Genomic DNA, 23,484 nt, shown 5'->3' on the forward strand with positions numbered 1-23,484 from the left:
AATATTTAATAAGACATCTACAATATTTTGAGAAAGTTGTAGAATCTTCTTTCGTTTCTTTGCATTTCCTGAGAAAACTTACCATAGTAATGTATATTTTTTTTACACCATCAGAAAGTAGAGATTTCAACGAAGAAAAAGCCCACCGACGTTTTTAAAAAAGCAGATATTTTGACGTGAGAATTTTCGATTGAAAATTAGGGTGCTTTTTCGATATTAAGTAAAAATAAGGTGAAAAAATAAATATTTCAAATCAAAAAAATTACAGCGTGTTTGGGACATAAATAGGTAAGTTTTCACCAAATTTCGTGAAAAAAAAATTTGTTTGTAAAAGATAAAAATAAAAAACCAAAAACTTGGTTATTTGAATTTTTCACATACATTTTGAGGTTATGTGAAAAAAGTGTAAATACAAAAGTTATAGATCTTTTTATTACCTACAACTTTGCCATTTACTTTTTTCCATGAGACTTGTAGTTTTTCCGGAAATCAAGATAAACCGTTTTTTATCCTTAAAAACTCACCCCTTCCCCTTCCCGACCTCAGATCGCCCGTAAATAATTTTTTTTTTTCATTTCTGTTATATTCTCTTCCTTTTCCAATGGGTTTCATCCTACTATATTTTTTTTTTCACTTTTTACCGTTTTTGAAGGCTTAAGCACTGGTCTACGGAGGCAAAGCTCCCAACAAGATTATAAAATAAATATCTATAGCTACCAAGTTTTTTGAAGTTGTTATTTTTCAGAAAAAAAAATCAATACAAGTTTTTCGAATAAAATAGAACACACTTTTTTGCTTAGAAATAACATTAAGACTTCCAATTAAATACTAAGATGCGTCGAAATTCTAGGGAATAAATAGCAGTGAATCCCAGTATTTCCGCCAATGATTGACAGATTTATCAATTTTTATTGAATCGATATTGAATTAATCATTATATTTATTTCTTATATTTATTCAGTAAGACTTTTTGAACTAAAATTTATCAAGGACCAATCGTCTGTTAAGTATAGCATAAAAAAATTTGTACTTATAGATATGCCTTGGGAATGATAATATAATGAAATAATCACACGGTCTGTAACACCTCCCAAACCCAAATTATCACATTGCCCCATAACTTTACACAGAAAAGATTATTACATTCTATCAAGAATGCACTTGTATTAGCATATTGCATTTTTGAATTAAGTAAATTCTTTTCTGTCAAGAAAACAGTAATTTTATTATTTTAAGTGAAGGAATCTATTTAATTTAAGGTATAATATATTCAGTTTTCACATAAATAAATTTATCATTTAAATATAAACATATTGTAATTATGATCTAAGTAAAATTTTTCTTTACATAAATAAATAAATCTTGACACAAGATTTATGCTAAGTATGTTAATATAGATATGTGCTAGTAAATATATTCTTAATTCGAGAGAGGAAGTATTTTTTTCCTTTAGAAAATAAGAGTAAGAATAAATAAATTAAATAATAATAATAAATAATACTAATAATAATTTATTCGTAGAAAATACAGATAAAAAGTAAATCAATATTAAAAGCTATACGAATAAACAATACTTGATAAGTTTACACTTGTTTCAAGAACATAAAGTAAAATATGAACATACATCACAAAATGCCTATCACAGAAAAACATCAAACATGTATATAATAAAACAAAAACAGGAAAAAAATAAATACATAATTATACAGAGAGAAGAAAAGTATGTATGTATATATTTACGGAATCAGTCAATTCGGATTAATTGTATTAATAAAAATATTTACTTATTGTTTCCCGAGGAGTTTCTAATATGTACATTTTAACTTTCCTCTTGAATGCATACATTGATAGATTGCCTACTTTCAAAGAATCAGGTACAGTGTTATATAGTTTAGGTGCTAAATATAGTAGTGATCTTTGGCCCAAATTTTTTTGCATAAAGGGAGATAAGAACTTTTGTTTTCTTCTAGTTTCATAATTATGAGACATTTCATGCTTATTATTAGTATAATGATACCTACAAACACAGTTGTAGTAATAAAGTTGTCTTACATCGAAGACTTTAGCTTCAAGGTACAACTCATTACTAGGGTAAATTAAAGTAATGCATCTTCGATTATTTCTGAAAATTATAAATTATATATAACAAATAGTTTCATANCGCTGAACCCCAAGATAGTACAGCGTAATTTATATGACTCTGTATTAAAGCATGATAGACCATTTTTAGATATTGTCTAGACAACAACCTACAGAGGTACTTAAAGGTATATAAAATGGACTGAAGCTTCTTTATAACATAATTTATATGTATATCCCATCTCAAATGACAATCTATAAAAACACCTAAATATTTTGTTTTTATTGCAGGTAAGATTCTAATTGTATGACCCTGGCTTTCTAATTTCAGATAATTAAAAGATGGGGAAACTGACTTATTGCATGTAAAAGGCAAGTAGCTCGTCTTTTCCAGGTTAATTGTCAATAGTTTGTAACTGAACCAATCTTTTACATAAGACAATTCACTTTCCACAGTTTCTTTCAGTTCATCCCAAGTGTTACCTTTATGGAAAATAGCTGTATCGTCTGCAAAGCCTATAACCTCTCCACTGGTAAGTAGGCCAAATAAATCATTAATATATATTAAAAATAACAGGGGCCCTAAAACCGTGCCTTGCGGAACACCATATTCGACAGGTAACCATCCACTGCACTCACCTCCAACCCTTACACACTGTTTTCTATTTGACAAATAACTCTCTAAGAGTTTATGACATTGACCTCTAATTCCTATATAAACATATAAAATAAATTTAATTATATTAAAAACGACATTACTGCTGTTTCTGTAATAATTATTCCTCTTTTATTTATGTATGTAATAATAAATAATTATTACAAATTACGTTTTAATTAAATTGAAAATGAGGTAAGTAAGAATATATGTTGCTAGTATATTTATTTAATGACTATTTGTTTTTTAATATATTTAAATAGGAGTGTATAGAAAATTTCTATAAAATGCAGTACTTGCTAACGATATTAATTAGAAACAGTAATACAAGTAAAAATTAGCATAACTGAGGTTTTGGAATATTTATAACCGGTTTGCTTCATTAATTATAAACAATCGATAAAATCGAGAGTGAAAACAAGTATATTCAGAAATAAACGATAGTATTAACAGCGGCACATAACGAACTGCCCGGAAATTAAAACACGACCAAAATAACCGAACAAATAAAGTAATGAAGACCCCGAGACCGAATCACTCAACTAAAATCATTTCGTATGGCTTCCATAACCCCTTTGTAACTATTATTTGATATAAAACCAGCTTACGCGGTCAACATACCAAACTAAACGCTCTTAAAACATTGGCCTGAACAGTTTTCAGCTGAAACCGTATTGGCTCCTTTTCAAGGAATGTTATAATCATTCCAATAGGGCGTACCTCGTCCTGGCGCGTAGAGGGGGGCATTCTGGGTGGAGCCTACCGGATTACAGGGGTAAGGAATTTTTATTCCCGATCCTGAGTTAGTCTGGTACCGGTTTAGAGTTGAAAGTGTGCTGTGATTTTGATATTGTGACGTAATGCGGTAATAGGACAGATATTTCGAGGCACAGTTTCAGCGGAAATATGCGGGACATGCCCTGAACGCCGCCGCACCGTCGATTTTTCAGCGACGATGGTTTTCGACCGGTTTTGTTGGTGTCTGTGATAGTTCCCGACGGATAGAGTGGATTCAAGTCGGCAGTGCGTGCAGGATGCTTTGAGATGTGTACATGGATATAATGAGTTGTTCTGAAGTTATGTACCAGGCATATTATCCGTACTTGTACCAGAGGGCCGGAGCGGCGCCGCCAGTGTCGGCCCACCCGGTGCCCAGGACCGGGCCGTTTAGTTCGCCCTTTGGAGCGGCGCACCAGTATGACAGGGTGAGGACTTATTGCAGTTAGGACAAATCGATAAATTGCCAAACACTTCTTCGTTCATTCTTCCTAAATTTGTTCTTGTATTAAACAAGGAAAAGGGGGGCACTATCAGACATAATAGAAAAAAAAATGTGAAAAACACAAATATGTACCATATAAACTACATAATATATTCTCCAATGCTTCCATATACTCTTAAAAAGGAACTAGAGTAAAATACCTAAGTATATTTCTAAATATACCTACCTAACTAAAAAATATGTCCAATTATGGCTCTGCCATAGGGGTTTTACAGCTTGAGGTACAGCTGGTTGACTTGCAATTAAGAACACTTTTTTTGGATTTATAATCATACAAGTATTATATTCCTAGTCCTGTGCGGTTGTAGTGAGTAGACGCAGAAAACTGGTATTGGTCTTTTTTCTTTCATTCATTTTGTTTTCTTTAAATTTTCTGCAAACATGTACCTACATCTTAATGTTATATTTAATAGTATCTCTAATCCCTGTCATTGTTACGACTAAGGCACGAATTTGACTGATTGATGGCTCCAAATCTTGGTTAGCGCTAATGATTTAGTTTTATGCGCAATTGCATAGATAATTGTGTATTTAGTGCAATATAATGGAATATTTTTGCAGTAATGTTCATAATCACAAATTAACAATAATATCAAATCAAAAAATCCTGTAGATTAAACCATGTTTATGAAAAGAGCAAACATTATAGTGTTTCATCGTGAGGATGAATAATGTGCAGTGAGATTTTGGTATCTTATGAAGCAAATATTAGAATTAGGTATAACAAAATTAATACTATCTAATACAGCTGGACACCATTAATACCTTCCTTACTTTTGTCCATCTGTAAACAATTTGAATCCTGTGTTACATAAGAAATATGGACAAACTAATCCTTGTGCTAAATGGTTTGGAGTAAGTTAAAATAATAATTATTTGTAGTAATTACTACTGCAAGTGTGATACCCTTAACATTAAATAGGTAGTAGGAGGTTACACTTGATTTATCATTCTCGATACAGCAATATTTTAATGTTGGTATTTATTTCAATTTTGTATAAATTTAGCACATATTGAAAAATATTTGATTTAGTGTTGCAATCTATCAATTATAATATAAGTCAGCATATATTCTACATTAATGTAATTTTCAGTCACTGTGACTATTATTAAAAGGATTATCTTAGCAGATCTGTACCGTGGATATGCCCACCAGAGGGTTGTAGGAGTATACCAAGAGAGATTTGCAAGACATACCCTCAAAACAAAAGAATAAAAATCAATCCTGCAGTATTATTTCGTCGACTCTTTTCAATTCCAGGAGTATATACTTACATAAACTGTTTCTTTTTTATATAGATTTGAAATAATTAAATGTGTGTTCTGTATAATACCGAAATATGTTCAAAACTATTGATTAAAACAAGACATTATTGGAGCAGTATTGGAGACATGTCTGATTTTACTGCATCGAATTGTGTCTCAAAACTGCTTATTTCATATTACCAACCCTTGGTTTAACCTAAAATTTATATATTTATATGAAAAGTCGGAGAAAATTATTATATTACTTCGGTACAAAAATTTACTCAAAGTAGATATAATATCTAATATTATTTGTAGGTTATAAGAATAACAGAAAAAATTAAATTACCCACTACCTACTAATTCGTAAATTTTGTATTAATACTATAGATGTCAGTAGTGCACAATGATCTTAACATGGCTTAAAGAAGGGTCACCTTTTTTTAAAGTTGAAATAGTGATCGATGTTGCCCGTGCCTGATATTGCCCCCTCTTTCCCCCATAGAATAAATAAAAAATCATTATTATTCCCATACAACTTTTATAAATGTTAAAAACAAAAAAATATACATTTTATTTCAATTCGTTTAAGAAATCATAGTACATACTTTAATATTCTGACACTGTCAGTTTTGTAAAATTAAAGATAAAGCAATAAAAAAATATATAAGAAATGTTCATGAAATGCTGAAAATTGTAAAAAAATAGGATGTAGGAGATATATCTAATTAGAACATCTCGAGAACAAAGATAAATTGTTCATATCATTAACCAAGTTACATCAACATTAATTTAATTGAACTATAAAAAAATCATTAATAATTTTGTTCAGCTGCTGTAAATAACAAATGCATACAATTCGAGGTATATATTGCTGACAAAAAAGTAATATTATTTTGTAACATCTGTTATGAAAATGAGTCCTAATAGAGTACTATTTATTGCTATTATCTTTTATTACAATTAGGAGGCTGATTTGTATATTCTTTATTGAACGATGTCAACATAAAATTCAGCAATTAAAGAAAAGATAGTTTTGTCATAAATCAGAAATATTTAGATATAATAGTTAATCAAATTATCCAGTAACGTAGACATACGTTTTTGTTATTTTTTTTATAATTTATTGATGCAAAAAAATAGATGAGACGCATCTGGCATTGCTTTTGGGCTGAAATTTCATTTTTTTAAATTATCAAAGCAATATGGGTATAAAAAAGTGGCATTCGCTGGTAGTAAACAAATTAAATGGGGATTACCTTTTAATGCATCAAGGTTGGCATTGGCAGTAATCTTCTGTATCTCGTATGTATCTACATTTACATATGTCTACTTTTCCTTTTTCTAAGCGTTAAATAAAAGTAATCGACATATATTGGTAGAAGAACTAATTAAAGCAAAGAAAATAAGTGTAAAGTACATACCGCTTTCGAATTATTTACGCCCATTAACTAATGTAATAAATAAAAATATATCTATAGCAATTATATTTCCAAAAGAGATAGGCTTTGATAAATATCAAATTATTCTCAAAGGCATTATTACTCAAAGGCAAGTAAGTGACACTTGTTAGTCAGTTATAATAAACTATAACTGCGTTACTTTATTTGTGCATAACATTGTAACATTTTTATTGGTACTACATACATTACACCTTATCAAGTATTAGTATAGATTGATATAAGCTAGGGTATTTCATCCAAATTCAAAACAGCAATAATGACAGATTGACGCAGTGCCGCTATTTGGAAGAAAAGGTCTTCATGTTTTGGAAAATTAGGTAAGACCAAGAGCAAAGTAAAACCATAATATTCTCAATCCAGGTTTTCCTGGCTTGCACTACAGATCTAGGTTAATCTTGCATGTTTGGACTATTTCCATCGTCACCTTCTGCTGTACCAAATGTGATGAATTCACTTACTGTTTTTATTGTCTCAAAGGTGCTTGCAAGTTGGTCTTGTTCTTGAGTGAATCTTGGCAGTTTATTTTGATCTGTCCCGAACCTTAGTCTTGGTTTCTGAAAGGTCTTCCATCTTGATTAAAAAGCAATTACGAGTTCAATAAAATGCTCAATAACAATAGTTTGTGGTTTCTCCAGAAAGAATTCATATATTTTAACAAGGACTTAATGCCATGTTTTTTTAAACAAACAATATTAGCTGAAAATGTTGTGTTTGTCAGGCAATTTAAAAGACATATGTCATACGGCATCTCCATTTTCTTGTTTTTGCTTAGAATCTCAGACAGCATTACGTTTGCAACTATTACCATGTCAGTATTATATAAAATATAAGAATATTTGCGCTTTTTAGAAATATAATTATGATTCTAAATTGCGTCCGCTTTAATTGAATTTATATCATCAGGATGCGACCGCAGCGAGTTTCTAGTATTTTTCACTTCGTTTCTGCCCGAACCGGGTATCTCCTGATTTAAAAAACTAGCGGTAGACCTCTTGCAATTAGAAATTGCGATCAGGTGCTCATAAAACCCGTAAGTGGCGATCTAGCGGATTGTCCACTGGATGTCGTTAATTATCAATGGCTTGGCCATATATTACATTATTTACTGGCTTGGTTATGAGAGTGATACCAATTTCAAACAGCTGATCTCATTCTTATAGATGGAATAGTATCTAATTATTACAGTTTTGCGACTTAAAGACACAATGGATTGTGCAACTGAAGAAAATAAAGTAAATAATGGATATCAATATTTTCAAGGCATCTGTTTCATTTACAATATCAACTAAAAATTTGTAAATATCTTTATTAGAATAGACTGGATTAATAAACTAGAATCTAGAACTATTATGATAAAAGTGTTAGGTTAGACTATTAGAAATAATGGATATTCAGTTAAGTATCTAAAATTAAATGAAAGAATGTCTTATAGTTACTTAGGTATACCTACAAAAAAAGAGGATTATGCTCTAAGAGCGCTTCCCAACTTGTTTGATGAGACAATGCCATTTTCGGAGGAATCGAAGTTTTAGGTGTTGCTCTAGATAAGGATATCAGAACCAGATGTAACCAAAGTTTTTTCTTAAGGACTTTGCAACGTTTTAGCTAATTCTTCAACTTTTGTTTTCAATTTGTCTTTAATATCTTTAATATTCCCTACACTACGGAAACAGTTTAAATTTGGAGTCTGTAGCAATTTTTTTATCTAACTTCAGTGAAGATAAGATCCGTACTTTCCTCAAATCAACATGGCTTAACGACAGGTAGACCAACAATAACAAAACTTGGATAGGGGAAGTCAATTTGATGTGATACATGCTGATCTGTCAAAAGCTTTTTACAGACTTGACCATAGTCTGTGACTGAGTAAATTGTTTTTCTATTGCTTGTCATTACATTTTATTTTTTTTTCTTTCTACAACCTTACTCTTGTTATAGAACATTCTATGTTCAGTACTGTAGATCCACGTCTGTTGAAGAACATGCGACGTCAGAAGTTCTTCAAAGTCCGGTTTTAGGGCCACTGTTGTTTAATTCTTTTATATATGACGTTAGCTTGAATATTGACAGCAATAAGTTGATGCTGACGACCTAAAATTATTGTTCGGATGCATCGAAGATATCAACGACTGTTTAGAATTGCAGTCTGATCTAATAAAGATTAACTATGTAAGTTAGTTTCTTACCATTTAATACCTATAAAAATATTACCACCTATGGAGAGAAAAGCCAGTTGGATAATACACTCTCAAACCCTCTTCTTAATGAGACAGATCAAGCAGGACATTTAGAGGGTTTGTAATGGACAATTTCAAAACTTTAGAATATAGTAACAAGTCAGAAAGCTCTGAAATAATAACAGTTAATCTAGTTTGGACTCTGTTATTGAAGTCCTAGAAGAACGAGGTGTCAGACTTTCTAGCTAGGGAGAGTGCTGCCTCGATCTTCATTGGATCAAAAGCTTTTAATATAGCTTCGGCTACTGTCTAAACAACTCTTTGATATTGGCGCAACAAAAAACATTTGAGTAAGAGGAAAAATGTTAAGATTAGATATCTCGAAGATGTTTACAAGGTTAAAAACCTGCTGTAATAACCTGCCAAGTGCCTATATGTGTACTATGCCAATTGAGATTACTTACACAAGCTGATCCTAGTTGAAAAATTGTACTTAGAAGATAAGGAAACGGCAGAGTACATACTATCCATACCGACACCATTTTATATGTTGCAATATCTCTCGTATTGTCCAGACTTGGCACCATCAGGTCCTCATTTGTTCGGAACTTTCAAAGAACTTTTATATTATTAAAAATTTAAGAGAATGAAGCGAAGATAAAACTGACCCACAATGATTTTTTTGTAGAGAGCATCCACAAGCCTGAGAGATAAACCAAGTATATTATGAAGCCAGGAAACTAAGACAAACAATTTTCATAAATATTCATGTAACAATATTATTAAACAACTCATCTCATGTTATATAATGACTTTCACTAGTAACATAACCATATTTTCTGGAACCGTATGTATACTAATATAAGAGTAGATAAAACAGACCTCAGAACTGAACCCTGTGGAATTCTATATTTCACAACTGAAAAATTATATCTAACGCTTGTGTAGTTGCTAAATATAACAGGACTATCTGTAATAATTATTAGTTACACACGCATTAAAGAAAAATCCATACTTTATTAGCAGTATAATGGTTACGAATTAATTGCGAGGTGAGTTTTGTTTTGAGGCTAGGCCCAATTTATTCCCCCCTACAGCGTGCATTTCATTAACATTTCGTCATTCACAAAGAGAATTATTTTTAGACAGTTATTTATATTCTGGATATTCATCGCGCAATGAAAACAGGCGGTATAACATTAAAAAAGAAAAATCTTTAAATACAAACACAAGTGGCAGTCACGCTAGTTTGTATGTAAGAAGTAATTCAGGTATTTAGTAATGCTGCTTTTCATTCAGCATAGTGGTGGAATAGATATTAAGATATCAACATTTCCTTTTATAACAAAATTTATTTCAGATGATATACAGTGTGATCTATACCAAGAGGGAAACAGTAAGGATCTGGTTCAGAATCTAATTTTAAGTAAATTAGACGAAATGTCATGTTATGTTCGAATAGCATATCGCCAGCCGCGATATATCTCTGGCACCTTCGAATTAACGAATAATTATTAGTAACTAGATCTTGAATAGTTTAAATTTGATGTGCAGCATTCGTAACACTGTTTTGTAATTGGTCTTCATTCTTATGTTCTTCAAGTATTTATGTTGTGACCACAGAAGTAATAATCCAGTGGATTAAGATCTGGCGCTCTAGCAGGTCACTCAATTGGGCCACGTCTACCTAACCACCATCCGTTAAAATGGTGATCTAACCATTCTGCCACATTTCTTACAGTGTGTGACAGAATGTAGGAGTATTTGTGTTGTAATATACAAGTCTTGAAATGCCAGGCCGTGTTAATGGAAGATGTATGTTGGAAATCGTTTCCTAAATACGTGAGGATTTTGTACTGACCAGACATGCTTATTAAGATAGTTATTATTAATTCCACTTATGGTAAATATAGCTTTGCCGAGACCACAAAAAGGAACTAAAAAAATTTGGATTTCGTTCGTGTTGCTCTAAATGCCATCGTGAAAATTCTAACCTTCGCACTTCCTCCTAGTTGCAAGTGATGGACGCGCTGATAATAATGGCAACTGTGGAATAGTTCTCTGTGTAAGATCTTCCATGCCAAGTTTTGAGAAACTCCTACAAGTGTAGAAATTCTTCGTGTATCTTCTTAGTCAAAAACTGCATCCATTAACTTCATCTGCAATGGATGGAGCCTTTATAAATGATTACAAGCCAGAATTTAGTTTGGAAGATTACACAACATTCTGTTTCACCTGATTGGTGTAATTTTCTTCGAGATTTTATTCAACCAATCAGCGATTGCATTATCTCGAGCGTATAGACGCAACAGTTTGTCGTTGTTCATTGTAAACGAATTAATGTTGATGACGCTAAGATTTAGAGATTTTTAGTTGACAGTACCAGCCATGTAATGTTGGTTGCCTAAGCTTGACGATCAATTTATTAGCAATTTAAGTTATTCCATGTAATTTGTAAATATAAATTTGAAATAATATTTCGTCACCACTATCCTATCTATCCTTATATGTATAAAGAATTTACGGGTTTGTCACCGAAACAATTTGAAAACCTCTGATTTAGAGTAATCTTGTAAAACCTTAAGAACACTTGTAATTATTTAAATTTTATAATTTGATGTTTTATTCCATGGCTCTGACCTTTAACAGTAGTAGGAAGCTTATAAATTAGTATGTACAATATTTCACAGGTAACAAGAACTCATATTCAAATTTTTTCCAGTTCTAGAATAATTTACAAATTCTAGTTTTCACTAAACTATACATAAGACGCTGTTAATTCAGTTAATATCGTTAATTAATAGACAAAGATGACCACGTTTTTGTGAAATACGCAGGAATAAATCTAAGTTAAATTATGTATGCATATCAATTAAGATCTGGCAGAAGGAGTAATTTATGTAAGATATATTTAAATGCGTTCTTGAAAATTTAAGCGACAGTAAATAAAAAAAAGAAACAGTGAACTTAGCAAGTTGTTTTAATCAATATTGGTGTACAAGGAAATATACCTACTGTAACGATAGGTTAATATATTAAGATTCTCATGAGCTGTTTTTTAATTATTTACAAGCATTTTATGCAGTACAATTCAGGAGAATACTCGGGGTAGTTTAAAGATAAAAAAAATACGTAGGCAATATTTTATATTGCTACTGAAAAATTGTGTCATATTTTTTGTAGTGATGAAAATAACTACATATTTCAAAACTATTTTCTTAATTAAAACACTAGACTAAGTTTGCATTCTGATTAATTAATAAAAATTAATGTTCTTATAAATTTACTTCAACGGAACATATTTTTATACATCCCAAATTATTTAAAAGATTTAAATAGTATTATAAGTCATTTCCTATGCGTGTAGAATGTTTTTTGCGCAGGTTCTACCATTTTCGTACAAATTAACAATTTACAAACATGATACGCCTAGATAAATTTAAAATTCTACAAGGTGTAACACATTAACATGTTAAATACGAACGAGCTTTTTTCTAGTCTAAATGCATATAAACATTATTTTTTAAAGCCTTCTATTTTAAAACAAAGGTGCTTAAGCTCTTTTGAATTATTCTTATACTCTTGGAATATTAGTTGCCTATAATAGGTGAGAAATATAAAAAGTACTAAACAAAATTACCATGCTTTGTAAAGTAAAAACCAGATGGAAAGACAAAATAAACCCTCTGTTTTGATTGCGATTTGCGAATTTGTGCTGCTATCCTGGAATTTGGGATCTCAAATCCTTCTTTCCAACTTTTCCAAAATAAAAGTCCCACCAGTCACTCATTTCTTCAAGGTCTTTCCTTTGTTAATAAAAAATACAGTCTGCTAATCGTGGTACCACAAGGTGTTAGGGTTTAAACAAGGTATCAGCAGATTTAATAGATTAGAAAAACGTTTCAAAAAGTGTAGAGGCGCTGTTTTCATTATTTAGCTAAAAGATAGAACCTATGCAAAAAAATCAAGGAAAATGACAACCATTTTGAGGAAAATGTGATAAGCTTACCTTATATCTACACGACTAGTTTGAGCTGAAATTTAATTTTGGCAATTAATGAATGTCGTTTTGTTCTTAACATTTTCTTTGAAAACTTTAATATCTTGTAAATTAAAAGGACGTCATGGGTCATGGTCAAATGTTTGTATAAAAAAATATTCTTAAATTTAATGTAATAAATAAACTCTTCTCTATTTTGTACTCATTGAAGTGTTACATCCTGTATACTAACCAGAGGTTCTAAATTTATGAGTGTCAAAGAAAATTTTTAACTTAACTTTTTTAACTGGTACAAACCTCTTACAATAAAAAGTCCATATTTTTGTAGTTACCTATAAGTAGCATTTTTGAAAATATATTATTGCTCATAGTTAACATGAAATTTTTTTCTTAATTTTATCTGTATTTAACAAAAAAATTCCCAAGTAAAAAAAAAATTTTAATTTGTTTAGACAAAAATTATTTAAATAATTGTAATAAACAACTAAATATATTCCTATTCAGAGTATTGAAATATATACGCAAACAAAATTTTACATTGAAAAAATGTAATAGCATAGGGTAAAATATATAGTATATTTAATGCATAAATAATAACCTTTGTTTATAACAAAATATGTGTATTCGAATTCCTTGGCTCGCGAGATATCGGATTAAAAAAAAGATTTGAAAGGCTGAGCGGCCTTTTCTATGTGGAAAAATTTTCAAGTATCTAGATGCTTTATTTGAGGCTGTGCAACATTTTTTTTCATTTTGGAAAAAAAATTATTTTGCGAAAACTCGAACCGATTTTAACGAAATTCGGTGCGTTGTTTTATTATACTCTAAAGTTTTTTTTACCAAAATTATAATGCCCTCGCAGCAATTAAAATATTTTTAAAAAATTATCCAAAAAAACTTGATTATTTTGCCTTTTTTTCATCAATTGCTGCTATTTTGCAACATCGGTAATAAATTTTAACATTTTTAACTTACAGTATATTCTGCAAAATTCAATTCTAGAACTTTTTTCCCTTTTCAATATTCTTCCAAAATGCATAGGGTCCAAGATATAAGTCAAAATCTCAGATAAAATAGGTATTTTTTAAATTTTTTAAAATATATTTGCAATTTTGAAAATGTTCCGGACCTCGCCTAGAACTAAGGATTTACACCTTTATTATGTGAGTTGTATTGAAGGTAATCCAGAAAAAATTTACTTGCCCCCTCTCACATCCACATCAAAACAGATCCGTCCTGGTCTAATATGTTTGCAAATAAAGACAATATCTTTTTTATTTCGAAAGTACTACTGCCTCTCTTCGTTATTCACTCATTATTCACACTCAAAAATTTGGTCTTTATCTTGATTTTCTGGATATAATATATTGCTTAATGAAAATTGTGAATTTTTCCGTCCTCTGTTTTTCCCTTATACTTATTTTCATAGACACCCTGTATACATTTTGCTAAAATATGTTGTTTTTTTCATCAAAATCTCGATAAAAAAACAGCATATATTCATTTACATGAAGTTGTTTATTTCATTGGACAGTCGTTTTCAAACTTTAAAGCCAATAAACTTTATCAAATAATTTCAAGAAAATAGAATAGGTGTCAAAATTTTATAAATTTCAACAAATCAGTGTGAACGAAATTATTTGATGGTGCAACAGACAATTTTCAGAAAAACTCAAACCGTAGTTAAATGATGTCATCGAACTATTTTGACCAAACAAATTAGACGAAAATGTGATAGTCTGGCACGGGCGAAAAAACGGCATTTTCGTCTCCTGTTGAAAAATATGCAATTAATCAATAGCTTACTCAAAATAAACTGCCTCGAATTCCTTAAAATTTGCGAAACAGATCATTTACAAACAAAAAATTCCATTCTCGGCAGATAATTAACAGGGATAAATAACCACCAATCCGCCTGTCCTTGGCGGCCTTTTAAGCGCGCGAATCCTTTCTAGAGATCCTTTGGAGACCGGAGCCGAAAGATAGGTTTGTTTTTACCGTGCGGCCCCTTTTCGCCGCTGCGCGATAAAAAACGACGGCGCGATTAAAATTATTTTCTAGCCGGTTTCGGACTTGTCTAACACAATTCGGCTTTTACTTTTGATGTTCCCACAAATAAATATCGACAGATCGACCAACCTTCGGCGATACAGCCCAAGAAATTTACATATCCGACGTGAGAAGTTCTTATTTGGTTGCATAATTCTATTCTGAGGACGCTCGGATACGCTGCAGAGGTATAGTTTGTTTCAGGTAATTGAGAAATGTAGAAGATCTGCATTCTACGAGCAGTTGTTGGATTAAAATTAGATTAAGTGATGGAACATCGTTTTTCTTAATCACTTTTGTGCTACTATAATTAGTAATTCATATAACAATAGAAATAATATTTATTAATCTTTCAAAACATTTACAATGTAGGGCAAATCATAAATGATATCAATGGCCAAAATGTCACAAAATTTTCAATGCAATAATAACTCTTCGCAAGTAACAGTTCAAACAAGATGACTTATTTCAAGCATATTTGTGTGTTTAGACTATTTTAATTGGCAGTCAAGATATACAGGGTGTTTCAGAAAGACCTCCCGTAAATTCAGTGGGTAATAGTACGAAGCCTATTTTCTACACCGTAATATTGTAAGAGTTCAATTAAAAGCCTTTTTTCTCGAAAATCGTCCACATTAGGAAGTTCTAACAAGAGTACATTATTTTTAGAAAATAAAATTGTACATTAGAAACTAGAGCCCAAAAAACTTAACCTCAAGAAAATTAGAACTTAAAATGTAATACGAATGTAGCATAACTAGCGCCACCTATAAAATATACAAAAAATAATTAGACCAGCGTATTTGGCGTCCATAAAAACCACGGAATACCAAATTTCATAAAAATATTTCTCACCGTTTGGAAATTTTCGTAAAAATTCTATTTAAAAATTCTTATTTTTTGTCGTACTATCACCCCCTGAATTTACGGGAGGTCTTTCTGAAACACCCTGTATATTCATAAATCGTTCATTCATTAGAAGGTTTTAGATGATTTTATTCAAATTATGATATAATTTTGTATCTGGTTTATTATATATCGAAAATAATTTATTTCTATCTGATTAATATACTGTAAAAAAATCGGTGTGAGTGAAAGCAATAAAGGTACGGAGTAAATCCATTGAGTGAAATTATTGAGTATCTACATCTTCGCTCAATATTAAATTTACTCAATCGTGATAATATATGAACTAAAACTGAGTACTTTTACTCAAATATAGGTACCCGTTAAATAAATTCTGCAGATAAACTCGTATTTGGTGCACTTGTAGTTAAATCGGAGGAAATATGGCCCCACCCCATTATATGGTTGTCGTGCGTTGTCTCTACACTGTAAGAAAATCATCGGTTTGAGTTCGGAGTGTATCCATTGAGTGAAATTATTGAGCACGTTTTCACTCAATATTGGACATTTCGATCATTTTACTTATTTGTGATTATATTTAAACTAAAACTGAGTACTTTCACTAAAATATAGGTACTCCTTAAATAAATTCTTAACGTAAACTCGTATTTGGTGCACTTGTACCTAAATCAGAGTAAATGTCCTCATTACTGAGTGAGTTTAAATGTATATTAATTTTGAGTAATTTGAAAGGCGCCGTGAAGATGGCACCACTTACATATTGGTTCTGTAATCTCGACCACAATTGATAGGGGCCCGTTAGATACTCCAGAAATGCGTGATCGCCACGAGAACAGGCCTTGGCCGGCGGCGGTGAATCTCAGCTGGCGTGTCTCAGCCAGGACAGGAAGAAGGAGGCCCCGCGAAGTGAATTAATTTCACACTGTATATCCTAATTATTAATTTATGAGTGAATTATTTTTGCACTCAATATTTAGTTAATTAAAAACCAAGTCTGAGTAAAGAATTACTCAATAATAAATAAATTTAAATCATATTAGAGAAAAAGTCAGCTCTTAATTGGTTTTACATATTCAGAATAGAGTGAAAAATTACTCACTTGATAGTTAGAAGAAAATCGGATTTGAGTAAAATTGACTCACTTCTGTTGCAATAGTTCCACTCATAAAATTTTAGTTGTACTCATAACAATAGAGTGAAAATTTTACTCAACCGGATGTGGACAGAAATTGATATATTATTGGGTAAAATTGAGTGAATTCCAGTAAATTTTTTGACAATGAGTGTACTGGACTTAACACCAGTTGATTAAGAAAATAATAAAACTCTGGACATTTACGGGTTGAGCTGATACAACAATGGACGTGTTTTTAGCAGAACTAAATTTGAATGCTCAATGTATGTAGCTAGGTCATTGATAAATTATTAAAAAATAATAATAGGGTCCCAGCCCTGATCCCTGGGGTACCCCCATATTAATATTTAGACAAAAAATTTGTGCAAAATATTTCACACATTTACAGAAACGTAAATTGTGACAGTTTGAGTATTTAAAAACGAATTTTCTCTCAACTGTATGATTTTCTAAAAACATGTTTATTTATGGAACTAATATTTTTTTTGACAAACTGACATTTACTGAAGAATAAACTCATTCCTACTTTTTTTTCAAATATTTTGTGAAACATATTCCTCTATAAAAAACCTCTTTCTACGATCTCTAAAGGAAATTGACTGCATTTCTTATATACCTGAAACATACTATACACTGTTGTGCAATTTATAAATCCAGTTCCGAGTCTAGTTCGTTAAAATATATTGCAATGGTGCCTACTTTGACATATTTCAAGGTAAAAGTAGAGGAGAGGTTCGACACTGGTAATGGTGTTAGATTTGTGCCGAATTTTTGAGGTCTAATTAATAAATTTTTGTTTGGTTAATAAATACACGCGTCATTAGTTTCGCCTCATTAAAATTTATATATTAAGGCGTTAAATAGGAATCATTTAGTATAAATTAAGTGATTTAAACCTGACTAACCTTAATTTGAATAATATTTTTAAAAGAATTCGGGTATATGTAACATAGAATGGCTAGTTTGGAATTTAATTGAATATAAATATTTGTTCATATGTATGTCTATATTAATTTAATTCTCTTACATAACTTTTAACTTTTTAGTTATCGTAGATGTTTCTAGTGTAGATAACTGACGATAAGGATGAAGATCCATGGCACTGTTGATACTATGCTCTAAGGCTTATTCGGCTAAAACCAAATATTCCTTTATCCTATTGGTGTTCAAACTGTTTAAAGTTGATAAGATAAGATGTTTACTTGTGACTCACTGGCTTCCGTAACACCGACATTTTTCTTAATAGAATCTTTATTTGGCACCTGTACCTTCACCATTTCATAGAAAATTTCGAATAAAACAAATCAATACAAAACTAAAAATCCCTCCAAATATAATTGAAATATCCTTAAAAGTGACAGTTCTCTCAAAAAAATAAACAAGAAACAGTTTTTAATGGCCCATTTTATGCAAGCAAATTTGTAGCAAAGTAACTTAATCTAAGTCGGTTTGTTTTCACTTAAGGAAAATATATTTAAAGTATGGCCCATCCGTCTGTGATACTCTGTATAAATGATGTACCTAAAATATTTGACCGAACTTTAAGGACAGGTTCGATATCATAAATTAACAAAAGAAGTTTTCATAAACACTCGGGAAAAGCTTCGTTTTTGATATAGAGGATATACGAGTTTGAGAAAAAATATTTTAAAATAAATACAATTAAATTCGAATTTGTAATAGTTTTAGATTTTAAATATCTAGAAACCAGTGGCGGCCCGTGGGTTTGAATACAGGGGGGCGAGAAAAATTTTAAGGAATTTGAAGGTCATTGTGTTTTGCAAGTACCCCAAAATGAATACTGTCAGTGTGTACAGTAGCTACTTAGATACAATGCGAGAAATAAAATTCCAACGTGTGGGGGCTGAAGTGGATAATCGATCAACCAACCCAGTTAGGATATAATTATGTAGATTACTGTAATAGTTCATTCTGTATAGTTTTTGAAGTTCCTTTAAAAACATGGGCATCACTAAGATGTTTATCTAAAACGGGATCAATTTTTGCACTATAGTCTATCAGTTCTAAAAATACCCCTTNTTGGCAATGAGTGTACTGGACTTAACACCAGTTGAGTAAGAAAATAATAAAACTCTGGACATTTACGGGTTGAGCTGCTGACAATAATGGACGTGTTGTCAGCAGAACTAAATTTTAATGCTCAATGTATGTAGCTAGGTCATTGATAAATTATTAAAAAATAGTGGTCCCAGCCCTGATCCCTGGGGTACCCCCATATTAATATTTAGACAAAAAATTTGTGCAAAATATTTCACACATTTACAGAAACGTAAATTGTGACAGTTTGAGTATTTAAAAACGAATTTTCTCTCAACTGTATGATTTTCTAAAAACATGTTTATTTATGGAACTAATATTTTTTTTGACAAACTGACATTTACTGAAGAATAAACTCATTCCTACTTTTTTTTCAAATATTTTGTGAAACATATTCCTCTATAAAAAACCTCTTTCTACGATCTCTAAAGGAAATTGACTGCATTTCTTATATACCTGAAACATACTATACACTGTTGTGCAATTTATAAATCCAGTTCCGAGTCTAGTTCGTTAAAATATATTGCAATGGTGCCTACTTTGACATATTTCAAGGTAAAAGTAGAGGAGAGGTTCGACACTGGTAATGGTGTTAGATTTGTGCCGAATTTTTGAGGTCTAATTAATAAATTTTTGTTTGGTTAATAAATACACGCGTCATTAGTTTCGCCTCATTAAAATTTATATATTAAGGCGTTAAATAGGAATCATTTAGTATAAATTAAGTGATTTAAACCTGACTAACCTTAATTTGAATAATATTTTTAAAAGAATTCGGGTATATGTAACATAGAATGGCTAGTTTGGAATTTAATTGAATATAAATATTTGTTCATATGTATGTCTATATTAATTTAATTCTCTTACATAACTTTTAACTTTTTAGTTATCGTAGATGTTTCTAGTGTAGATAACTGACGATAAGGATGAAGATCATGGCACTGTTGATACTATGCTCTAAGGCTTATTCGGCTAAAACCAAATATTCCTTTATCCTATTGGTGTTCAAACTGTTTAAAGTTGATAAGATGTTTACTTGTGACTCACTGGCTTCCGTAAAACCAACATTTTTTCTTAATAGAAACTTTATTTGGCAGCTGTACCTTCACCATTTCATAGAAAATTTCGAATAAAACAAATCAATACAAAACTAAAAATCCCTCCAAATATAATTGAAATATCCTTAAAAGTGACAGTTCTCTTAAAAAATTAAACAAGAAACAGTTTTTAATGGCCCATTTTATGCAAGCAAATTTGTAGCAAAGTAACTTAATCTAAGTCGGTTTGTTTTCACTTAAGGAAAATATATTTAAAGTATGGCCCATCCGTCTGTGACACCCTGTATAAATGATGTACCTAAAATATTTGACCGAACTTTAAGGACAGGTTCGATATCATAAATTAACAAAAAAAGTTTTCATAACACTCGGAAAAAGCTTCGTTTTTGATATAGAGGATATACGAGTTTGAGAAAAAATATTTTAAAATAAATACAATTAAATTCGAATTTGTAATAGTTTTAGATTTTAAATATCTAGAAACCAGTGGCGGCCCGTGGGTTTGAATACAGGGGGGCGAGAAAAATTTTAAGGAATTTGAAGGTCATTGTGTTTTGCAAGTACCCCAAAATGAATACTGTCAGTGTGTACAGTAGCTACTTAGATACAATGCGAGAAATAAAATTCCAACGTGTGGGGGCTGAAGTGGATAATCGATCAACCAACCCAGTTAGGATATAATTATGTAGATTACTGTAATAGTTCATTCTGTATAGTTTTTGAAGTTCCTTTAAAAACATGGGCATCACTAAGATGTTTATCTAAAACGGGATCAATTTTTGCACTATAGTCTATCAGTTCTAAAAATACCCCTTTGTTTACCGAGTCACTTTTTTTATTATGTCCACGAAGAGAAAGGTTACATGTACCACATAGTTTTAAGATATTTAAAATTTTTGAAAGAAGCAATCGATTTTTCTTAACTGTTTCGTTATGACTATTTACTATTTATTTGTTCTGCATAAGCACTATTTAAACAAGAAGCAATATTTACTCTTCCTAAAAGTAAAAAACTCACCAACTTATTTTTGTGTTTAGGAGAATTTTCATGTTTCTTAATTTTAATTTCTAAATGTTTCAAGTCAGAAACTCCAGTTTTCGTCCAGTTTTCTTCGCCTCCTCCAAACAATAAACATACAAAACAAAAAAATCTATTTGTTTGGTCACAACCACACAACCACAGGGTCTTATCATAAATGTTTTTATCAAATTTGCGAAAGCCGGCCCACTTTTTGCACTCTTTCTGCACCTCAACTAAATTCAACACTGGCGTTGGACGTCCGTTATTTTTCAATTCGACTTTTTCCTCTAAACTTAAATTACTAATAACAAGTTTTTTTATTTCACAAACCCTCATTTTAAACTTAAACTTATAAAATATAATGTCTTAAAAAGCGCCAAAGCAAAAACAAAACACATATAACCACACTTCAGTGATACGGGTTACTGCCTCATGGAGTCCCAAAACAAAGCGCGCGAGCGCGCGAGCCTATCGTCGCCTATCCCCTCCACGTGCCAATTTGTCCAATCATATGTAAAAATATGCTTGCACGATGGACTCAGATTTCACGGTCCGCGATGGAGTGGGGATTGCGCGCGCGGTTAAACATAACTCTTTGGTACGATCATAGATGGCAGATGGCATTAATCTGAGCTACGTTCACGGAGTACATGCACTTTATGCAACCAACCTAACATCCAAGAGATATTGAATGCATGCTATTTAGATTTCTTATTGATTTAAATAAATACATTATTTTAAGTTCATAGTTTGAACATATCTGGGGGGGGGCGGAGTCCCAGAGCCCTCCTTCACGAGCCGCCACTGCTAGAAACGTATGTGCACCATACAGGTTTGTTACATACGGGGCTTAATTTTATCTTCTTTGCCATTTCAAATTTGACTCGTTATTATTTATGTTAACCTATTATAATCTATTTTAAAATTCATATATTTTACGAACTTTCTTTGCTCTGCTTCCATGTAGGCTATTGATTATGTCTTAAAAAGCAGGGTACTAAGGAACTACAACGTTGATGGGTTTTTATTGCATGAATCGTTCAAATGGTTATTCAGAAAGGAATTGGAGATAGGGGTGAAAATGCAACCCTTACGTTTTTTTGAGTATATCTCGAAAACGAAGCAAAATTTGAGGGTATTGCATAGGAAAAATTTTGTAGACAATGAGATTTTCTATCGAAATAGCTTATTTAAAAAATTTAAAAAATATATAACTGCAAAATATAATAAAAACGATTTAACAAAAAATGCAAAAAATTCAATCACTAATCTGTTTATAACCTCAAATAATGTCCTAATACAATTTTTAAAATAAAAATTTCAATTCTGACTTTTACTCTGTATGTATAGCTACTTCCCACCTCAAAAATTAAAATTTTGATTTTAAAATTAGTATTAAGACATTATTTGAGGTTATAAAAATGTTGTGTAAAATAATAAATAATGGTACTTCTCTCTTGAGAATTTTCGTGTTTTTTTAAATTTATGAGCACCCTGTATATCTAATCTAAGATGTTTGTATGACAGTCTAATTTTTTCGAGGGGCAGAACTTTTTATAAAGTGACATTTTTCGATACAGTCAAAAACAAAAGAGTTTCTCCTCTTGTCAACTCAATCCGTGGACACAATGTATATACATTATTAATAAACTTTATTGTACTTAAATTCTCAAGTTTTTACTAAATTAAAGAAGTAAAAAAATTGTAAAAATCTTATTTTTTGCTTTCTTTAAAATGGTTTATTAATGATTTTTTGCATAAAATTTTCCTTTTACATTTTTTAAATAAGCCATTTCGATGAGAAATTCAATTCTCATTAAAATTTATATACTAAGGCGTTAAATAGGAATCATTTAGTATAAATTAAGTAATTTAAATCTGAGTAACCTTAATTTGAGTAATATTTTTAAAAGAATTCGGGTATACCTATGTAACATAGAATGGCTAGTTTGGAATGTAATTGAATATAAATATTGATTCATATGTATGTCTATATTAATTTAATTCTCTACTGTAGTAGAGTAGAACCCCAGGTTCGACAAAAAAATAAGTAAACGTAGTTGTGGCCAAAAATATGTGATCGTCATAAGGAATCCCTACGTTGTGTGTATCTATTTTTTTAATGACCGGAAGGCGCTGGCTACTAACTTTGTAGAGGGGATGTATGGTTTAATTATATAAAACAAAAGCAGAGTAAATACACCTAACCTTTATTTACATACAATTCAAATTAAACATGTGACAAATAGAAAGAACAACAAAAACATTAACAACCATTAAACATAAAAGGAGAGTGCCAGGCTCACCTAGAGCTCCTGTGGGGAAAGAGCATGGCAGAGAAACCCACGATCGTTACTCTTACCACCCAAATATAAATACAAAACAACCGCTAACC

The 23,484-nt window shown here is 31.0% G+C and overlaps 1 protein-coding gene across 1 annotated transcript in view; it reads left to right on the top strand.

Moving 5' to 3' along the window:
- Nucleotides 1-3,554: 3,554 nt before the first annotated feature.
- The window catches only part of LOC108907973 (protein vestigial), a 91,972-nt gene continuing 72,042 nt past the window's right edge, over nt 3,555-23,484 (top strand). Inside the window, exon 1 of the mRNA XM_018711859.1 lies at nt 3,555-3,939. Within this exon, the coding sequence (XP_018567375.1) occupies nt 3,787-3,939 (153 nt within the window). The 5' untranslated portion in view covers nt 3,555-3,786. The remainder of the gene's footprint in view (nt 3,940-23,484) is intronic.

This window comes from Anoplophora glabripennis, unplaced genomic scaffold (assembly GCF_000390285.2).
Source record: "Anoplophora glabripennis isolate ALB-LARVAE unplaced genomic scaffold, Agla_2.0 scaffold256, whole genome shotgun sequence".
In the NCBI taxonomy this organism is placed as follows: domain Eukaryota; kingdom Metazoa; phylum Arthropoda; class Insecta; order Coleoptera; family Cerambycidae; genus Anoplophora; species Anoplophora glabripennis.